This window comes from Narcine bancroftii, chromosome 11, assembly GCF_036971445.1.
Source record: "Narcine bancroftii isolate sNarBan1 chromosome 11, sNarBan1.hap1, whole genome shotgun sequence".
NCBI classification, from domain to species: domain Eukaryota; kingdom Metazoa; phylum Chordata; class Chondrichthyes; order Torpediniformes; family Narcinidae; genus Narcine; species Narcine bancroftii.
In genome coordinates this window covers 99665040-99683390 of record NC_091479.1, presented here as the reverse complement: position 1 = coordinate 99683390, position 18351 = coordinate 99665040, and the positions used below count along the sequence as shown (strand labels likewise).

At 44.5% G+C, this 18351-nt stretch overlaps 1 protein-coding gene across 3 annotated transcripts in view; it reads right to left on the bottom strand.

The window, feature by feature from the left end:
* Window positions 1-17050, bottom strand: part of tbk1 (TANK-binding kinase 1) — a 62552-nt gene extending 45502 nt beyond the window's left edge. The window contains exons 1-7 of one of the 3 annotated variants that reach the window (XM_069904241.1): window positions 16983-17050; window positions 14465-14576; window positions 10867-11007; window positions 9494-9623; window positions 7925-8106; window positions 2130-2290; window positions 828-938 (exon numbers count right to left, since the gene is read on the bottom strand). In XM_069904241.1, the coding sequence (XP_069760342.1) occupies window positions 828-938; window positions 2130-2290; window positions 7925-8106; window positions 9494-9623; window positions 10867-11007; window positions 14465-14551 (812 nt within the window). In that variant the 5' untranslated portion in view covers window positions 14552-14576; window positions 16983-17050. Of the gene's footprint in view, window positions 1-827; window positions 939-2129; window positions 2291-7924; window positions 8107-9493; window positions 9624-10866; window positions 11008-14464; window positions 14577-15576; window positions 15649-16982 lie in introns of those variants that run through there. The other 2 variants (XM_069904242.1, XM_069904243.1) reach the window with 2 other exon arrangements.
* Between the last annotated feature and the right edge of the window lie 1301 nt (window positions 17051-18351).

Below are 18351 nucleotides of genomic sequence, written 5' to 3'. Positions count from 1 at the left end.
AGTTATATATCTTTACCTCCTGAGTTTCTCCAGCATTTCTTTGTTCTTACTAGAATCACAGTATCTTCAGGCTTCAATGTGTAAAGAGGGCAAGGATGGGAGGAACCAGACAGGGCCCTGAGTGGGATGGGTGAATCAGGGGGAGGTGATGTATTATGGGGAGGGACAGACGGTTGGCAATTTTGACTTCTATCTGTGCAGAAGTACCAGAGAAAAGATCAAGGGAGTGAGCCCTTTGTAGCTCAGAAATAAAGGGCTAGAAATCTCTGCTCAACTCTGAGAGTGCCTTCAACAGAAGGAATGCAGTAATTCAACATGGTGGCTCACCACCACATTCTACAACACAATTAAAGACAGTCAATAGTGTTGGCCTTGCCATCCATACCTACAAGAGAATAAAAATATAACATCCTATGAAAAAGAATTCTGCTGGTGTAAAGGAGGGAAGAACAAGGGTAGATGCACCAAGTCTTTCTCCTAATGCATCGTAAGCCAATGACATGTTTCTCAAAATGGAGTCACTTGAAAAGTCAACTAAAAGTGCAGTCTCTTCACGACATATGGGGTGGATGAGTAGGCTCGTGGGAGAAATAAATCTCAAGAGCACAGCAAAACAGCTCTTTTTGTATCTATCATTTTGTGGGGCATGGACGCATGACTTTCTGTTGGTTAAAAAGGAACCAAAAATACCTCAAGATCCTCATGCAAGCTGGCATCAACCACATAATACTACTGAACCATGAAATGGCAATGGGTGAATTTTATGGTCGATGCCCACATTCAATAAATTATTGGTGTTGACCAAGACTTCTCAACTCCCGACTTACCTGGAAAGGTTGCAGGATATCGGTAACTCCTGCTGCCAAGCTATCGGCCCATTCTCTGATTTCTGAAGCCCAGATATTGTTCCAGGGGGCTTCTCTGTAATTATTCTATACCTAAAATTAAACAGCAAAGTTATTTCCTCAGGCACAAGAACGTTTCACAAAGTCAGGTGCCGTTAACTGTGCATTGGCCAAGAGCTGTAGGATTTAACCTGTTCCTTTAAGATCCGGTGGAGAATTAATGAGAGCTCAAAGAGTGGAATAGAGCATGCCCAAAAGCATCGGACAAGGAACATCTTTAAGAGGCCAGAGAAAGGTCTCAAAGGTTTAGCAGCAGAATTGCAAACTGGAACTCAGAAAAGAATGAATGGCGGTTGGAATAGAGTTGAGAATTAAAGTCTGAGGGATAGAAGTTGACAGAGGGGACTTGGGAAGGATCAGTGAACCAATGTGGGACTTTTCTGAGAAGAAGCTGGGGGAACTATCTTTTATACAAAGTGATACACGTCAGGACTGCTCTTGTGAAAGTAAAAGGAGAAAGAAAGGTAAAGAAGTAATGGGAAATATAGCAGCTTGGTAAAGGAGAGAAGGAAAAATAAAATTTTGAGAGGCATAAAGTGAATGCACAGCATTTATCCCAGGATTGACAATTTTACAATGAGAGGAGAGATTGAAGAGGAACATGAGGGACAACGTTTTTCCTCGGAGGGTGGTTTGTATCTGGAACAAGCTGCCAGAGAAAACTGGAGAAAAGGGTACAATTTTGACATTCAAAGGACATTTGGACAGGTGTCTGGAAAGGAAGAGCTTAGAAGGATATGGAGCAAAGTCAGGAAGATGGGGGTTGTAGGTCAATTGGATGTAATTGGGCGGCACGGGCTTGTGGGCCGGAAGGTCCTGTAACCGTGCTCTATGTTTAAATTTAAAATTCAGAAAGAAATAAAAATGTTATGGCAGCACAGTTAGCGTAGCAGTGCCAGCGATCGGGACCATGGTTCAAATCCCATGTTCCCTGTTAGGAGTGGTACGTTTTCTCCATGCCTGTGTGGGTTTTCCCCCCGGGGGCTCCGGTTTCCTCCCACCCTTCAAAACGTACTGGGGGTGTCATTGGGCGGCACAGGCTTGTGAGTCGAAAGGGCCTGTTATTGTGCTCTATGTCTAAAAAAACTAACTAGATCGAATGATAGGTAGTCCAATGTCAAATTGCCGTACAATTGGCAAAGGTCCAAAGGGGCCACAGAACTTGCTTTATTTATGTATTCCTTCATGGTCAATGGAACTGGTGTTACTCCAAATGGAACTTACATTACTTCCTTATTCCTGCGGGGCCCTTCAAATGGTCTGAAAGGGAGGCTGCCAGTAGCTGCATGGTAAAACGTGACTCCAATGCTCCAGAGATCCACAGTGGCTCCATAAGTCTTCTGCTGAGGCTTTCTCAGAACAGCCCGTTCATACATATCTGGGTGCTAATCAGATTTTATTTTTGCCTTGTTAGATGTTGCTGATAAGATTGGGAACATTTTGAGACAAAAGTTTACTTCAACTAGATCTCAAATACAGTACAACTCCGATTATCTAAAATCGGATCCTCCAAAATTCTCATTTATCCAAAATTGGAAAAGAAATTCAGATAAATGAAACAAATCAGAAATTCTCAGTTATCTGAAATTATTTTGGAGACGAACTGAACTCATAAGTTGAAAAAAAATTCACCTGACATGAAATTAGAATGACGATTTTCCTCGTTTCAGGTAACTCTTTTTCCATTTCTTCTTTACCTTCCCCTATTGACGTTTCTCTCCAACTCTCCCTCTCAAACTGCATGCCACAGTCCCATAGCCATAAGCAATCAGAAGAATCCCTTGCCCCTGCGTCATCAAGAAGAGCAGCCGCTCAGGAAGGAGCAGGACCTTGGGCTCAGTGGCGCTCCCTCCCCTTCCTTCCCTCTCTCCCCCTTCCCTTCCCTCCCTCCTTGGCCCAGCAGAGCTCTCGATGCCGACTCTGAACCGTCCCCTTGGCCTACTACCGCACACACAAACACGCACACCAGACTCCCTGGTGCGCATGTGCAGTAGGCCTAGGGAAGGATTCAGAGTCGGTACTCAGGCATCAGGGTTGGGAGCTCCAGGAGCCCGCTGACTTGCCAGTGAATGTTCCACTGACCCAGGAAGCCTCCCTGGGGATCAGCGGCGACTGTGTGCACGTGTCTGTGATCAGCGGTTGGGACATGTGGGGGATTGGCATCTGAGATTGTCGATAGTGGAGGCAGTTGCCAAAGATTGCTACAGGTTTTTGATCAGTTGGGCTGGTGGACAGAGGAATGATTGACAGAATTTAACGCTGAGAAATGTGAGGTGTTGCACTTTGGGAGGTCTAACATTGGTAGAGCCTACACAGTGAACTGGGAAGGGTTGTAGAGTGGAGGGATCTAGGACAGGTACATAGTGCCTTGAAGGTGGAGTCACAAGTAGATAGAATGGTCAAAAAGGCTTTTGGCACATTGGCCTTCATCATATGGGGGGGAGGAGGGTTATTTTGTACAAGATGTTGATGAGGCCCCATTTGGAGTACTGTGTAATACACAAATGTGCTGGACAAACTCAGCAAGGTCACGCAGCATCTACAGGAAGCAAAGTAATATTACCAACATTTCAGGCCTGAGCCCTTCACCAACGTATGAACTAAAAGCTGTGGGGGAGGAGCAAGAGATCATAGTTAGATATGGGTGGGAGGGGAGAAGAAAAAAAAGATGAGGTGTTAGGAGAATGGGGGCATAGCTCTCTGGATGGAAAGGAAAGGAGGTAGGGAGTTGGATGAAAGGCAGAGGGATAGGGAATGTGAAAGAGAGAATGGGGAGGGGTCACGGAAAATGGGGAAGTTGTTGATAATGCCATCTGGTTGGAAGGTGCCCAGATGGACAATTAGGTGTTGTTTCTACATTTGTAAGTAGCCTCAGTTTGGCAATGCATGAAGTCATGGACAGGGCATGAAGAAATGGGGTGTGGAATTGAAATGGGCGGCCACTGGGTGATCCCCGCTATTGCAGCAGACAGAGCAAAGGAGCTCAATAAAGTGATTCCCCCCAGTCTGCATCCAGTCTCTCTGATACAGAGGATTCCATAACTGGAGCACTGGAGTTATGGATGCAGTAGATGACCCCTGCCAATTCACAAGTGAAGTGTTGCATCACTTGAAAGGAATATTTGGGCCCCAAATGGCGGTGAGGGAAGAGGTGTTGGCGTCAGGAGAGGTACTGAGGGGGCAATTAGTGGGAACCGATGAGTGGACGAGGAATCCTAGAGGGAGTGTGCCTGTGGCAAGTGGGGAGGGGAGAAGAGGGGGAGATGCATTTGGTGGTGGGATCGTGTTGCAGATGACTGAAATTGTGGAGGATAATAAGTTGGATGTGGAGGCTGGTGGGGTGGTAGGTGGGAACATGGGGAATCCTATCCTTGTTACATCTATGAACAGATGTGCAGGAAATAGAGGAGTTGTGGGTAAAGGCATTAAGGGGAAGCCATGTTTTTTGAGGAAGAGGGGCATCTTGGATGTTCCTCATCATGCTACAGGAAAGATGTCATCAAGCTGGAGAGGGTGAAGAGAAGATTTATGAGCCTGTTGCCAGGCCTCGGGGGCCTAAGCTACAGGAGGAGGTTGAGCAGGCTAGGGCTTTATTCCTTGGATCACAGGAGGATGAGGGGTGATCTCAGACAGGTGTTCAAAATCGTGAGAGGAATAGATCATGTGAAAGCAGTCTTTTGACCAGACTAGGGGAATCAGGAAGCAGACTTCAGGTGAGGTGGTGGGGTGGGGGGGGAGATTTAACAGGATCCCGAGGAATTTTTTTTTTTTTTTGCAGAGTAGTGAGTGTATGGAACGAGCTACCAGAATAGGTGGTTGAAGCAGATACTATTGCAACGTCTTAGGAAAAAAAAAGGATATGTTTAGAGGGAGATGGGCAAAACACAGGCAAGTGGGACGAGTGTGAGTGGGACATTTTGATGGTGTGGACAAGTTGGGGCAAGGGACCTCCTTCTATCCTGAATGACTTACTAACTGCACCTCCAACATTTCACATCCAAAGCCTGTTAGCGTATATAAAACAGGGGAATCTCCAATGATCCCTGTGGTATACTGTCAGTCACAGACTTCCAATCACAAAAGCACCTTCACCTGCAGCCTCCTGTTACCAAGCCTAAAGTGATCAATTTCAATCTCCCATCAAAGTAATTCACACAACATAGAGCATTAACGTAGAACTTGCTGAACAAACTGAACTGAATTGTTTATCGTCACATGTACAAAGACACATTGAAACAAAATTGGTCTTGCGTGCAATCCAGGCAAATCAATGCATATTTAAGTAAAACAGATAATGAAAGATAAAGTGCAAAGTATTAGATTAACAGAGAAGAAGTTTGGATAAAACAGTGCACAGCCCATCTTCGAGTCCAACCTAATATAATTTCTGGTTCAAAAGTAAAACAACTGGATCTCAAAAATGCATTCCAGTATTAACCATAATTGAAGTAAATGTTGATGCTTGTAAGGTCAGATTTAATTTGCAAAATCATCCTTCAGTCCTGCCAAGACATCGGCCCTGTGAGAATGGTGATAAGGCATTGTGTATCTAATCCAATGAAGTCCATGAACACATCGGCAGACCACAGGAGCCATCAGGGACAAATCCAACTGATCCTACATCCCCAGTGCTACAAATATTCACAAAAAGCTCAGCATAACTTCAAGAGACTCCAAACACAGGCAGGTAGGACTTCTTCAGGAACCTTTGACCGCGGGAGCCCAGTGTGCAACGAGCCCGGCTTCCTGTGCTCTTTACAGCAGAGGCGTCGAACCAAAAATCCGGCACAACCCATGAGCGCAGTGACAGGGCTGGTAGAGCTGCTACCCCACAGTGCCAGATAATCGGGCTCGACCCTGACTTCCGGCATGGTCAATATGCAGTTTGCATGTTCACCCGTGACCACGTGGGTTTTGCTGCTGTTTCTTCCCACACCCTAAAGACAGATGCGTTAGCAATTTAATCGGGCACTGTAGATAACACTGGTGTGTAGATGAGTGATGAAATCTAAGAGGAGGGGTGTTTAGAATGTACAGCTGATATAGTGTGAGTGGTTGTGGAGGTGAGGTCCACAGATTCCGTGGGTCTGTTTCCATGCTGAATTCAAGATTCCTTTGTTGTCATATAATAGTACAGAACATGCAATATTACACAAAATTTCCTTATGCCTGCTGAATAACAAAGATTGCCTGACGCACTTTACAGTGAGTATACCTCTCAGGGTCCAATAATGAACAGCCAATTTTGACCCAATGTCCGATGCAGCAATTCACCCCCAAGATTTAAATAATTGACATGGATGTAGCGATAATGTGGACAGAGTCATGCAAAAATGTTATTTCCCATGGTGGGAGAGTCTAGGACAAAAGGGCACAACTTCAGGATTGAAGGACATCTGCTTAGAACAGAGATGTGGAGGAATTTCTTTAGGCAGCGGGTGGTAAATCTGTGGAATTTGGTGCCACAGGTGGTTGTGGAGGCCAGGTCATTTGGTGTATTTAAGACAAAGATTGATAGGTTCTTAATTAGCCAGGGCATCAAAGGCTATAGGGAGAAGGCCGGGGAGAGAGAAAATGGATAAGCTCATGACTGAATGGCAAGGCAGACTTGATGAGCTGAATAGCTTTTTCCATTCTCTAAAGGAAAGGTTATCTATTGTGAAAGGGATTAGTTGATTTTGCGTCAGTATTAATTTTGGTAGTAGATAATTTGTTTTTTTCCTTTCTACATGAATATTCTTCCAAATGTTGAGCAGATGGTGCAGTATGGGTGAATTCCCCTGTTGCACCAGCTTTTCATCCCACTTATATAGTATATGTTCAGGTACCTTCTCCCCTATTTTATCTAGCTCTAATCTGGTCCAATCTAGTTTTTCCCTTGTTTGATAAAAATCTGATAGGTATCTTAATTGTGCTGCTCTATAATAATTCTTAAAGTTTGGTAGCTGTAAGCCCCCTTGTTTGTACCATTCTGTTAATTTATCTAGCGCTATCCTTGGTTTCCCCCCCTTTCCATAAGAATTTCCTTATTATTTTCTTTAGCTCTTTGAAGAATTTCTCTGTTAGGTGAATTGGAAATGATTGAAATAGGTATTATATCCTTGGGAAGGTAATCATTTTACCCTTCCTATCAGTGTTAGTGGTAAATATTTCCATTGTTCTAAGTCATCTTGTAATTTCTTCATTAATGGCTGATAGTTTAATTTGTATAGATGCCCTAGATTATTATCTAGGTATCGGATTGCTTGTGTTTGCCATTTAAATGGTGATTCTTTAATAAACTTTGTGAAGCCTGCATTATTCATTGGAATTACTTCACTTTTATTTGCGTTGATCTTGTACCCCGATACTTCTCCATATTCCTTCAATTTCTTATGTAATTCTTTTATTGATAATTCTGGTTCTGTTAAGTAAACTATGATGTCATCTGCAAATAAACTGATTTTATATTCCTTCTCTTTTATTTTTATCCCTCTTATTTTATTTTCTGTTCTTATCAGTTCTGCCAATGGTTCTAATGGTAAAGCGAGGGAGATAGTGGACATCCCTGCCTAGTTGACCTGCTTAATTTAAATTGGTTTGATATATATCTATTTACTGTCACCTTCGCCAATGGTCCCTTATGTAATGCTTTAATCCAATTAATATATTTCTCTGGTAGGTTGAACCTCGTATTATTTTGAATAAATAATTCCATTCTACTCTGTCAAAGGCTTTTTCTACGTCTAAGGCAACCGCCACTGTTGGCGTCTTGTTTCCTTGTACTGCATGGATTAAGTTAATGAACTTACAGATATTGTCCATTGTTCATCTTTTCTTAATAAATCCCATTTGATCTAGTTTTACTATTTTTGGTACACAGTCGGCCAATGTCTTATACTCATTATTAAAACCATTCAACAAAATCAAATAAGAATTTGTGGAGTAAGGGAGCTTCTTCCTCCTAGCAGCTGAACAATCCTCACATTTTCTACTCCTATGTCTTACGGACTTAAAGAATAGAAATGACCGGTTCTTACCAAGTACTCCTCTGTTCCGTAAAGTGAGACAAACTGTTCATCGTCCTCCAATACCCTGGCAGCTCCAAAGTCGGTTAGCTTGTAAACAGACTGTCCATCCTCCCCAATCACTCGCATGATGTTTCCGGGCTTGATGTCTCTGTGCACTATTCCATTCTCTCGCAGGTGGTTCATCCCAGCCACTGTTGGGTGAGCAGCAAGACCCCCAGTTCAGAAGCAGAAAGAAGGGAGCGAGCAATGAAGAGTGACAAAGGAGTTCACTGTATCACTCTGCTGAACTGCCTTTTACTTCCTATGGATGCTGCGTGACCTGCTGGGTTTCTTCAGCACTTTTGACTGCTGCACTCGACCCCAGCATCTATGGATGTTCTTGCTTAACTCACCTTATCTTCCACATTTTTAAATGGAAACAATTTCTCTCTCCCACTAGCACTGAGGGCAGGACATATTTCCTCAGTCCTAATGCTGTTATATGAGCCCAGAATAGATTATGTTCCTGGGTGAATTAAGTAGTTCATACAACCTTAATTTAGGAATGAATCTTTGAGAAATTCTGGTAAGTTTTTGGGAAGCAGATTTTTTAAAAACAATTAAATTGTGACCACACTTGGAATATTGTATTAAGGTCTAGTCACCTCATTGTAGGAAGGAATGTGGAAGCTACGGAGAGGGTGCAGAGGAGATTTACCAGCATGTTGCCTGGATTGGAAAATAAGTCTAATGAGGCAAGAGATAGAATTTTTCTCTCTGGAAAGAAGGATTAGAGGTGATCTGATAGAAGTCTACAAGATTCTGAAAGGCATAAATAAGGTAGACAGCCAGCGTCTTTTCTCCAAGGCAGGAATAGCAAACACCAGAGGACATCTGTACAAAGTGAAGGGAGGAAAGTTTTGGTGAGACACCAGAGATCTTTTTTTTTACACAATTGTGGGTGCCTGGAATGCCTTGCCAGGGTTGGTGGTGGAGGTTGTAACATTAGGGACATTTAAGAGACTCTTAAACAGGCACATGGATGAAAGAAAAATAGAGAGTTACAAGGTATGAACATATAGGTCGGCACAACGTCGAGGGTCAAAGGGCATGTGCTGTGCTATATTCTATGTTCTAAAGTAACCAAAGCACAGAAAAATTGGGCAGAGATGAAATGCACAAAGTGCACATTTTGAATAGGTAGAGAGAAGTACCTGAAAGGTCATCTTCTTTAGCAAAAATAAATCCTCAGTTCAAATGGTGTCAGAATATATAGGGATAAAACGTTCTCCCCATGTCCTGTGCAGGTTTCCTCCCAACCTCCGAAAACATTTAGGGTTTGTAGTTAATTGGTGTACTGGGCAGCATGGGCTCATGCACCTGTTACCATCTTGTGACTCCAAGTTTAAAAATTTAAATTAAAATGGGACAGAGCGAAGTATTGAGGCCAAAGTAAAATAAGCAGTTTGCTGATGGTTGGGGATAGGAGGGGGAGCCTCTAACATGACATCACCTCTTATTTTGGTGAGATAGTTCTTGTAAGTTTTTCATATCAATACCTTTCCTTCAAAACAAACAGTCAAAACATCGAGAACATACCTACATCTCGCAATACGATCAAGAACTCCGATTCTGGCAGACCAAAGGCATTCCCGGTCTCTTCCAGAACGGTGTAGAGGCTTCCACAGGAACAAAACTCCATAACGAGTACCTTATTCCTGCTGGTATTCTGCACGAGAAGGAACATTCCACTGTCAAGGTGTTAGCCCATTTAGTGTTCAACAATAAACTGTTGCGTGTAGACCTCGGAACCTGTTGAAAATTGGCAGCGCCAGCCAGAAGTTGTCCAGGATTTGTACCCAGATCGCAAGGAACCTCAATGCAACAAGGACTCAGATACTGAACCCGATACAGGAAAATACATCTTGAGGATACGTGCCAGGGAAGTGCTGCGTAGCACAGGAATGAAACTGAACACAGAAAGAGCAGGCGGGTCAAAAAGGACATGCAGAAAATGGAAGCAGTAATCCATGCAGCTCCTCCAGCTCTCTGTTGGTGCAGTCGGGCTGAGGTGGGATGAACTGTGAGCATGGGCACGTGCTCCAAACAACTGATCAAACCTCCCTAAGGCAGAAGGAATGGGCAGCACGCATTTACAGTGTCAGTAGCCTGGGTTCGAATCCGCCACTGTCTGTAAGGAGATACGTTTTCCCCGTGACTGTGGGTTTCCTGCAAGTGCTCTGGTTTCCTCCTGCCCTTCAAAATGTATGGGGCTTGTAGGCCAGTAGGATGTCAATCAGGCTCATGGGCCTAAAGGCCTGTTACCGTCTTGTATGTCTAAATTTATTTTTTTTAAATTTAAAAGGAGGGAAATGGTGGCTCTACTCTAGAACTCCCAACTCACAATTTACTTCATGCATTAACGATGTCTCTGCCTAAAGCAGTGGTTCTCAACGTTTTTTTCCCACTCACATACCACCTTCAGGAATCCCTTACTAACCACAGAGCGCCTATTACTGACCACAGAGCACCTATTACTAACCACAGCGCCTATTACTGACCACAGAGTGCCTATGCCATAGGCGCTCTGTGATTAATAAGGGATTACTTAAGGTGGCATGTGAGTGGAAATAAAAAGGTTGAGAATCACTGGCCTAAAGGAAGACGCTCCTGTTTGAAGTAACTAACATGCTTCAGATGGGATGACACGTAAACCTCATCATCAATTCCATTTTCCTGGATCAAACGATCAATATCAGATTGTAACATGGATTTAGAAAAGGTTTTCTTTCATATTTATACAACAATAAATCACATTTGAATGATCACAAATGTACATCAAAATTAACAAAACAATAGATTTATTGGAGGCATGATAAGAATTTTAAATTCTGGCCAGCAGCAAGGATGATCCCACAGGCAGGAGTCCATGCTATGAGATAAACAGTGAATAAACGAGATGATCTCCCTACCTCTTCTTCCACAGCGAAGAGTTTTACAATATTCTCGTGATTCAGTTTTCGAAGGATCTCGTACTCCCGCATCTGGACTTCAATCGGCCGCAGATAGCTGATGTTGTTAAATACTTTGACGGCATACAAGTCACCGGTTTTCTGTGGAAAATCAAGTTTATTGTCATCTGATTGCACAATGACAATCTGATGTAACTCGTTCTCCGGTCCTCAGTGCAAAACACACAGACACACAAGCAGACATAACGCACATACAGACAAACAATATATATGCAGGATAAGTATTCAACACAAATAAATCAATAAATATTGTTTTATGAATATGAGAGTCTCGAAGGTTAGTGTGAGCTGTTCCTTTGGTTGTTCAGCATTCTCACTGCCTGTGAGAAGCTGTTCCTCAGCCTTGTGGTGCTGGCTTTATACTCCTGTATCTGTTCCCCAACAGGAGCAGCTGAAAGATGCTGTGTGCAGGGTGGAAGGGATCCTCAATTATTTTGCACGACCTCTTCAGACAACAATCCCGGTAGATTACATTGGTGGTGGGGGAGGGAGACTCCAGTGATCCTCTCCGCCACTCTTATGGTCCTAACTTATGAAAGTTGCCCAACATTGAAAATTACGTAGCAAGGCATCATGAGATGTCAAACTTAAGTTCAACATTCATGTTTATTGCCAGAGTACATACATGAATTCACATACAACCCTGAGATTCTTTTAACTGCAGGCTAGGAAGAATTTCTACTTAGTAGTAGTGCAAAAAAACTGTACTCAAGGGAAGATATGTATACAAAAGGGAAATGTAAACAAAAAGAAATTGCTTTAATTTAATTTGGGCATCATGATCGATACAGACACATAGGTAGAAGGGTCTGTTCCTGTACTGCACTGTTCTATCTTCCATGTAATGGCCTTTACCCTGACGTGATGTGATATCAGCTGTTTCTCTTTCCACAGTCAGGGATTCATGTAAGGATTCTTATTTTTGTACTTTAATGATTATATTTCCTCACTGAATTTCAGTTTGTTTACATTTATTTATTTGTTTACATGTGCACATCGTGTAGTTTTTTTTGCACTACCAATAAGTGATAATTCTGCCTCGCCTGCAGGAAAAAGAATCTCAGGGTTGTATGTGATGTCATAAATTTAAATTTGGACATATAGTACAGTAACAGGCCCTTTCGGCCCACAAGCCCATGCCACCCAATTATACCCAATTGACAATAACTCATCCAGAGATCGCATTAACAGTTTGATTACACTGGATAACAAAGACTGCTTCCTGACACTTTTGGGTGTATTTTATGAATTTGGGGTTGCTAATCATTAAAATTATCTTAAACCTTGCCTATCATGTACCATTATTTTTAAAGAAATAACTTATTTTTGCAATTTCTTGTCATACAAATCCATGAAATGCAACACATCATTGAAAATTCATTTTCTGCATTCGTCCTTGGACTTCTTGATCTTGATGCAGTCACTGATGAACATGGTAAAAGATTTCACCAGGACATTGTGACCATGGAAAAGGAGTATCAGTGCAACTGGAATCCATCAATGCTAGCTTACTATTGGTGGACACTGACAAGAGAGGCATCAGATGCTGAGTCCAAACGAAAATCAGCGGCAAAACATTTTTAGGTCAGTTGAACTATCACAATGTGTCAGCATCTTTATGTGATTAAACATGCTAAATTCAATAAAAGTTAATTTAATGTTTCTCCAACCTCCTATGTGATCCAGCAAATCTGAAATTATTTTTGTGTTCAGCTTGAAGTTATTTATCATAACCCCCAATTTTGTTTCAGGAAGCAAACTTTTTGGAAAAAAAAATTGTCCAGTGTTATTTAAACCAGCCATTCGCAATCTTCCTTTGGCTATTCCCATCAACCCCCCCACCCTCCAGGATTCTGCTCAAAGTTTATGGGCCCCCTTCCCTGTGAAGTAATCTAGTTGGTTTCTTCCATATTTCTCTCTCCTACCGACCACATTAAAAAAAATTATGATTTCAATCTGTGCCCCCCCCTCCCCAAATGTGCTGTTGTCTCCGTTAAAAGAAAATCAAAATAAACTGCAGCAGATGCTGGAAACTGGAAACAAAATAAAAACAGAAAATGCATTATGTGTCAGGCATTATGTGTGGAAAGAGAAATGGTCAAAATTTCAGGTCTGTTGTTGGCTGTTTCTCTTCCCACAGATGGTCCCTGATCTGCTGAGCATTTTCCCTATTTTCTGTTGGCATTTGCCTCTTTCTTTGTTTCTGGATTCTGTGACCTTATTCAGAGAAAACAAAAATAATTGAAAATGGTTTTGTCAAAGATACAAATTAAACTGAATACGTCAGAATTTCAGTTTTTTAAAATAATATTTTATTTTTCATTTTTAAGTATATTTAATGATTATACAAAACACAAAACATCAAGAAAACCCCTCTTCCCTACACAATTAAACAAAGAAAAGAGAAAAAGCAAAACCCCATCGTCAGCTGTACAGTGAAACACATAGAGACTCAGTACTACCACAATGTTGTACCCTTTACAGAGGCCTTCTGACTAAGCTAGAAAGGATCACATCCCTATAGTGGTATCAGTGAAGTGCCTATATATTCTAAATAAGGTGGCCATATTTTCAAGAAGGTGTTGTATCCTTTTCTAAGATTATATGTGATCTTTTCAAGAGGAATGCAGCTGTTCATGTCCAGACTATCTTTCAATGAGGAGATGGGAGTCAGATTTCCACGTCACTGGCCATGCATAAAGCAATTTTTGTAAATTTAATTTGGAAATTAGTTAACAATCTACCAGCACTCATGAAATTCCTCAGTAAACAAAGCTCTGGATCCAATGGGAAGGTGACTCCTGTGATCTTAGCCAGAGTGTCACAGAGGTCATACCAGAAGGGTCTCATCTTTGTACAGAGCCTGGTAGGGTGCAAAAAGGAGCCACCCTCCATACCACACCTAAAGCACATCTCTGACAACTCAGGCTTCTACTTATGCAATTTCTGCGGGGTGAGGTACAGCTGATGGACAAAATTATAGTGAACCAATCTATACCTGGCATTTTTTTTTATTGGTAGTTCTTCATTTCGAAGAAGACACAATGTCGTGCAGTTCATCTGTGGACACGAAGGTGACTTTAGTCCCAGTCTGGAAGCACAGAGTCTAGCACAATGGGGGACACTGGAAGTTCATTTCTGTAATAACTGTGGCTGCTGCTTTGTGATGCCTTCATTGCACAGGGCATTAATAGTAGCTAACAAACTTCCTTAACATAAATCTGACCAGATTTATGTTATGTTCAAATCTGACTAATTTCAAAGTTTAAATGTCTTATTCAAGTGGAAGATTGGTTCAAAATCCATGCCTTGAAGAAGGCCTCAGGCCTGAAACATTGGTAATATATCTTTACCTCCTACAGATGCTGGAAATCAGGCCAGTTCCTCCAGCATCTCTGTGTTTTGACTAAATTTCCCACCACCCAGGTAGGAGTCCAGCTTAACTTTCCAAACCTAATTAATTGTAAGAAATATTCAACAGCTGTGAGGTGAGAAACAGAATTAATATTTCAGATCAATGACATTCCCCAAAACTCACCTTATGACGGCCACGGTAGACATTAGCAGTTGCTCCTTGACCAAGAATATCAGAGATGACCCAAAGGTAATTGGCTGTGCTCTGCATGTCTGAAATTCTTCTATCCAGAAAACTGCAGAGAGAGGATAGGAGATTTGAAACCTGCTTTCAAGAGGACCCAGTGCCAGTTGCCAGAAACCTGCAAAATCGTGACAGACCAGCGAGGGGCTCTTCAGCTGAAGGATACACACATTGGTGACGTGGGTGAGGAACCCACAATACTGCGGGCTGCTGACAAGTTGAGGTCAAAGGACTCACACCAGGCTGCTGGAGACTAGCTCATTAGAACCAGGGTTTTACAACCATGATTCCAGAGGGTGTTGTGGGCAAGATGGGCTCTTGAAGGACCTCGGGCACTGAAGGCCTGATCACGTCGGAGATTTGGATCTGGAGCTTGGGTGGTCGATGGATCAAACAGGAGTCCGAGCAGCTGCAGAGACTGCGGGAGAATCCACAGCCATTCGGTGACATCTTTTGCTTTTCTTACTCTAACTGCAATGTTAATGGCAAATCTTTGTCTGCCTTATGACAGACTAAAGACAATTTTTTGTAATATTACATTTCTCTTTTATTACATAACAATAAAGAGTATCTGATCTAACATGAGTTGAGAATAGGCTTAGAATTAGAGGGTACCCATTTATAACAGAGATGAGGAGAAATTTCTTTAGCCAGAGGGTGGTGGTTTTGTGGAATTCGTTGCCACATACAGCTGTGGAGGCTGAATCAGTGGGGGAGTTGAAGGAGGAGATTGATAGGTATCTAATTAGTCAGGGGAAAAGGTCTGAAATTGGAACTAGATGTGAGAATAGTGAAGCTATGGAGCAGACTTGATGGGCTGAATGGCCGACTTCCATTCATTTATCTTATGACTATTTCCAACAAGGTCAGTCAGCCTTTGGTTTCCCTCACAGCAATTCTTTAAAAGTGGTAAACTCAAAAATGCAACAGGTTCTTCTGAAATCAACCTTAATTTTATAAAACGCTAAGGTCACCCCTCAGCCTCCTACACTCAAGTGGAAAAGAAAGACTAATTTGACATTTAAAGTTCACATTTTTTACTAAAATCTTACCACCTGAGCCCATAAGTAATGGGCTCACATTATCACTGAAAGGAGGTCCGGACCCTGGAGGTGACGGGGAGGATGTCTATGGATGATGGGGGGAAGGCTGGGGGTTGATGGGGTGGGGAGGGGCCTGGGGGGGATGGGGGCCAGGAACTGGGTGGGGGCAGGGACAGGGGGGTGACGTGGACGGGGTGAAGGGGGTGGGGCAGGAACTGGGGGTGACGGGGCGAGGGACTGGGGATTTCGGGTTGAGGGACTGGGGGGGGTGATGGGGGAGACAGGAGGAGGGACTGGGGTGACGAGGGACTGGGGAGATGGGGAGGGCCTGGAGGGGACGGGGGAGGGACTGGGGGGAAGGGACTGGAGGGGATGGGACTGGGGTGTCAGGGGAGAGACTGGGGGTAACGGGGGAGGGACTGGGGGGTGACGGACTGGAGGGTGGGGCTGGGAGAGAAGGGGGAGGGACTGGGGAGTGACAGACTGGGGGATGGGGGTGGGGGAGAAGGGGGAGGGACTGGGGGTGACGGACTGGAGGGTGGGGCTGGGGAAGAAGGGGGAGGGACTGGGGGTTGACAGACTGGAGGGTGGGGCTGGGGGAGAAGGGGGAGAGACTGGGGGTGACGGACTGGAGGATGGGGCTGGGGGAGAAGGAGAGGGACTTGGGAGAAGGGGGTGACGGACTGGGGAGTGGGGCTGGGGGAGAAGGGGGGGACTGGGGGAGAAGGGGGAGGGACTGGGGAGAAGGGGAGGGACTAGGGAGAAGGGGGAGGGACTGGGGGTGACGGACTGGAGGGTGGGGCTGGGGGAGAAGGGGGAGGGACTGGGGAGAAGGGGAGGGACTAGGGAGAAGGGGGAGGGACTGGGGGTGACGGACTGGAGGGTGGGGCTGGGGGAGAAGGGGGAGGGACTGGGGGAGAAGGGGGAGGGACTGGGGGTGACGGACTGGAGGGTGGGGCTGGGGGAGAAGGGGGAGGAACTGGGGGTGACGGACTGGAGGGTGGAGCTGGGGAGAAGGGGGAGAGACTGGGGGTGACGGACTGGAGGATGGGGCTGGGGGAGAAGGAGAGGGACTTGGGAGAAGGGGGTGACGGACTGGGGAGTGGGGCTGGGGGAGAAGGGGGGACTGGGGGAGAAGGGGGAGGGACTGGGGAGAAGGGGAGGGACGGGAGAAGTGGGAGGGACTGGGGGTGACGGACTGGAGGGTGGGGCTTGGGGGAGAAGGGGCGGGACTGGGGAGGGACTGGGGTGACGGGGGGAACTGGGGGAGACGGACCGGTCCCTGAAGGAAACGGGGATCCCCGGGGGATGGAGAAGGCGGCAGGACGGGAAGAAAGGGCCCGAACCGGGTCGGGGTGACCCGGGGGGTGGGGACGGGACTGCCGCCGACATCCGTCCATCGCCCTCCCATTTACCTGTCTACCACTCCGCAGTACCAACCTCACGCAGACATCATCCGCCGCTGCTTCCGGGTGTAGCAGCCTCAAGCGTCCGGCTGCGAATGGAAGCCCCCGGTTCCGGTTCCGGCTCCGGCCAGGCCTACAGAGGGAAGACAGTCAGACTCCAATGACCATCAGAAAGTGAGGCAAACCTGGCAGAGACACAGGGCAGTCAGTGCCAGGGGCTGCAATCACTCCGAAATAATGTTCAAACCACAGCTGCAATGAATCTCTCGGAATTTTGTCATGTTGTACACATGTTGTGTACAGTCTATTTTTGCACAACCAATGAGGGGTAACTCTGCAGTAAAAGGAATCTCAGGGTTGTATGTGTTTTCATGCATGTGCTCTGGCAATAAATCTGAATAACCTCTCCAGTTTTCTGGTCACTCTATGGGAAGGGGAATATTGTGTCCTTCTCACTTGCTGTGGTTCCCAACCTTTTTCTTTCCACTCACATACCACCTGAAGTAACCCCTTACCTACTCATGGTCGAGGATGTGGGGTGAGCTGACCGCCTGTTACGTCCAGGCCCATGCGGTGTTGGGACGGGAGCACACGGTGTCCAAGGGTACATCGGCCAAATTCCTGGAGAGGCGGAGCCCTCCATGGGGATTGCGTGTGGGTTGATGGTTAAAATCGTGTTTTAATTTGATGTGTAATACTGAGTAATGGAGAGGCGGTAGTGATTACTGCTTCTCTCGGGGTTTTTTTTTGCCATATTAAAATGGTTTTTTTTAAGTAAAAACACAATGCTGGAGAAACTCAGCAGGTGAAACAATGTCCTTTATATACAAAGATAAAAATACATAACCTATATTTTAGACTTGAGCTCTTCAAGTTATAGAAAAATGTCAATAAGCATCCAAATAAAAAGGAGGGAGCAGCACGGTTGCAAAGGCAGGGGATAATAGGTGGAGAAGGGAAGGAGGGCACAGCAGGAAGCTCGGTGAATAGAGAGGGAAGGGGTGGCAAGCTGAGGGAAAGACAGAGGGAAGGGAGAACAGGTTAGCAGAAACCAGAGAAGTTGATGTTACTGCCATCGGGCTGGGGAGTGCCCAGATGGAAAATCAAGTTTTCCTCTAATTTATGGGTGGTCTTGGTGCGATACACACGTGAGCAGAATGACAAGGGTGGACGTAGAATTGAAATGGTGGTTTTAGTTGTAGCTGTGTGCATTTTGTCATGTTGTAATTTTTAAAAAAATCTGCCTTTGCATATTGTGTTATTTTGTAAAGTGCCTTTAAACATGCATGTTAATAACAGAGGGTTATCAAAAGCACAAGGCTCAACAATAAGTTGGTTCTTTATCTTTGCTGACCTGCTGAGTTTCTCCAGTTTTTTT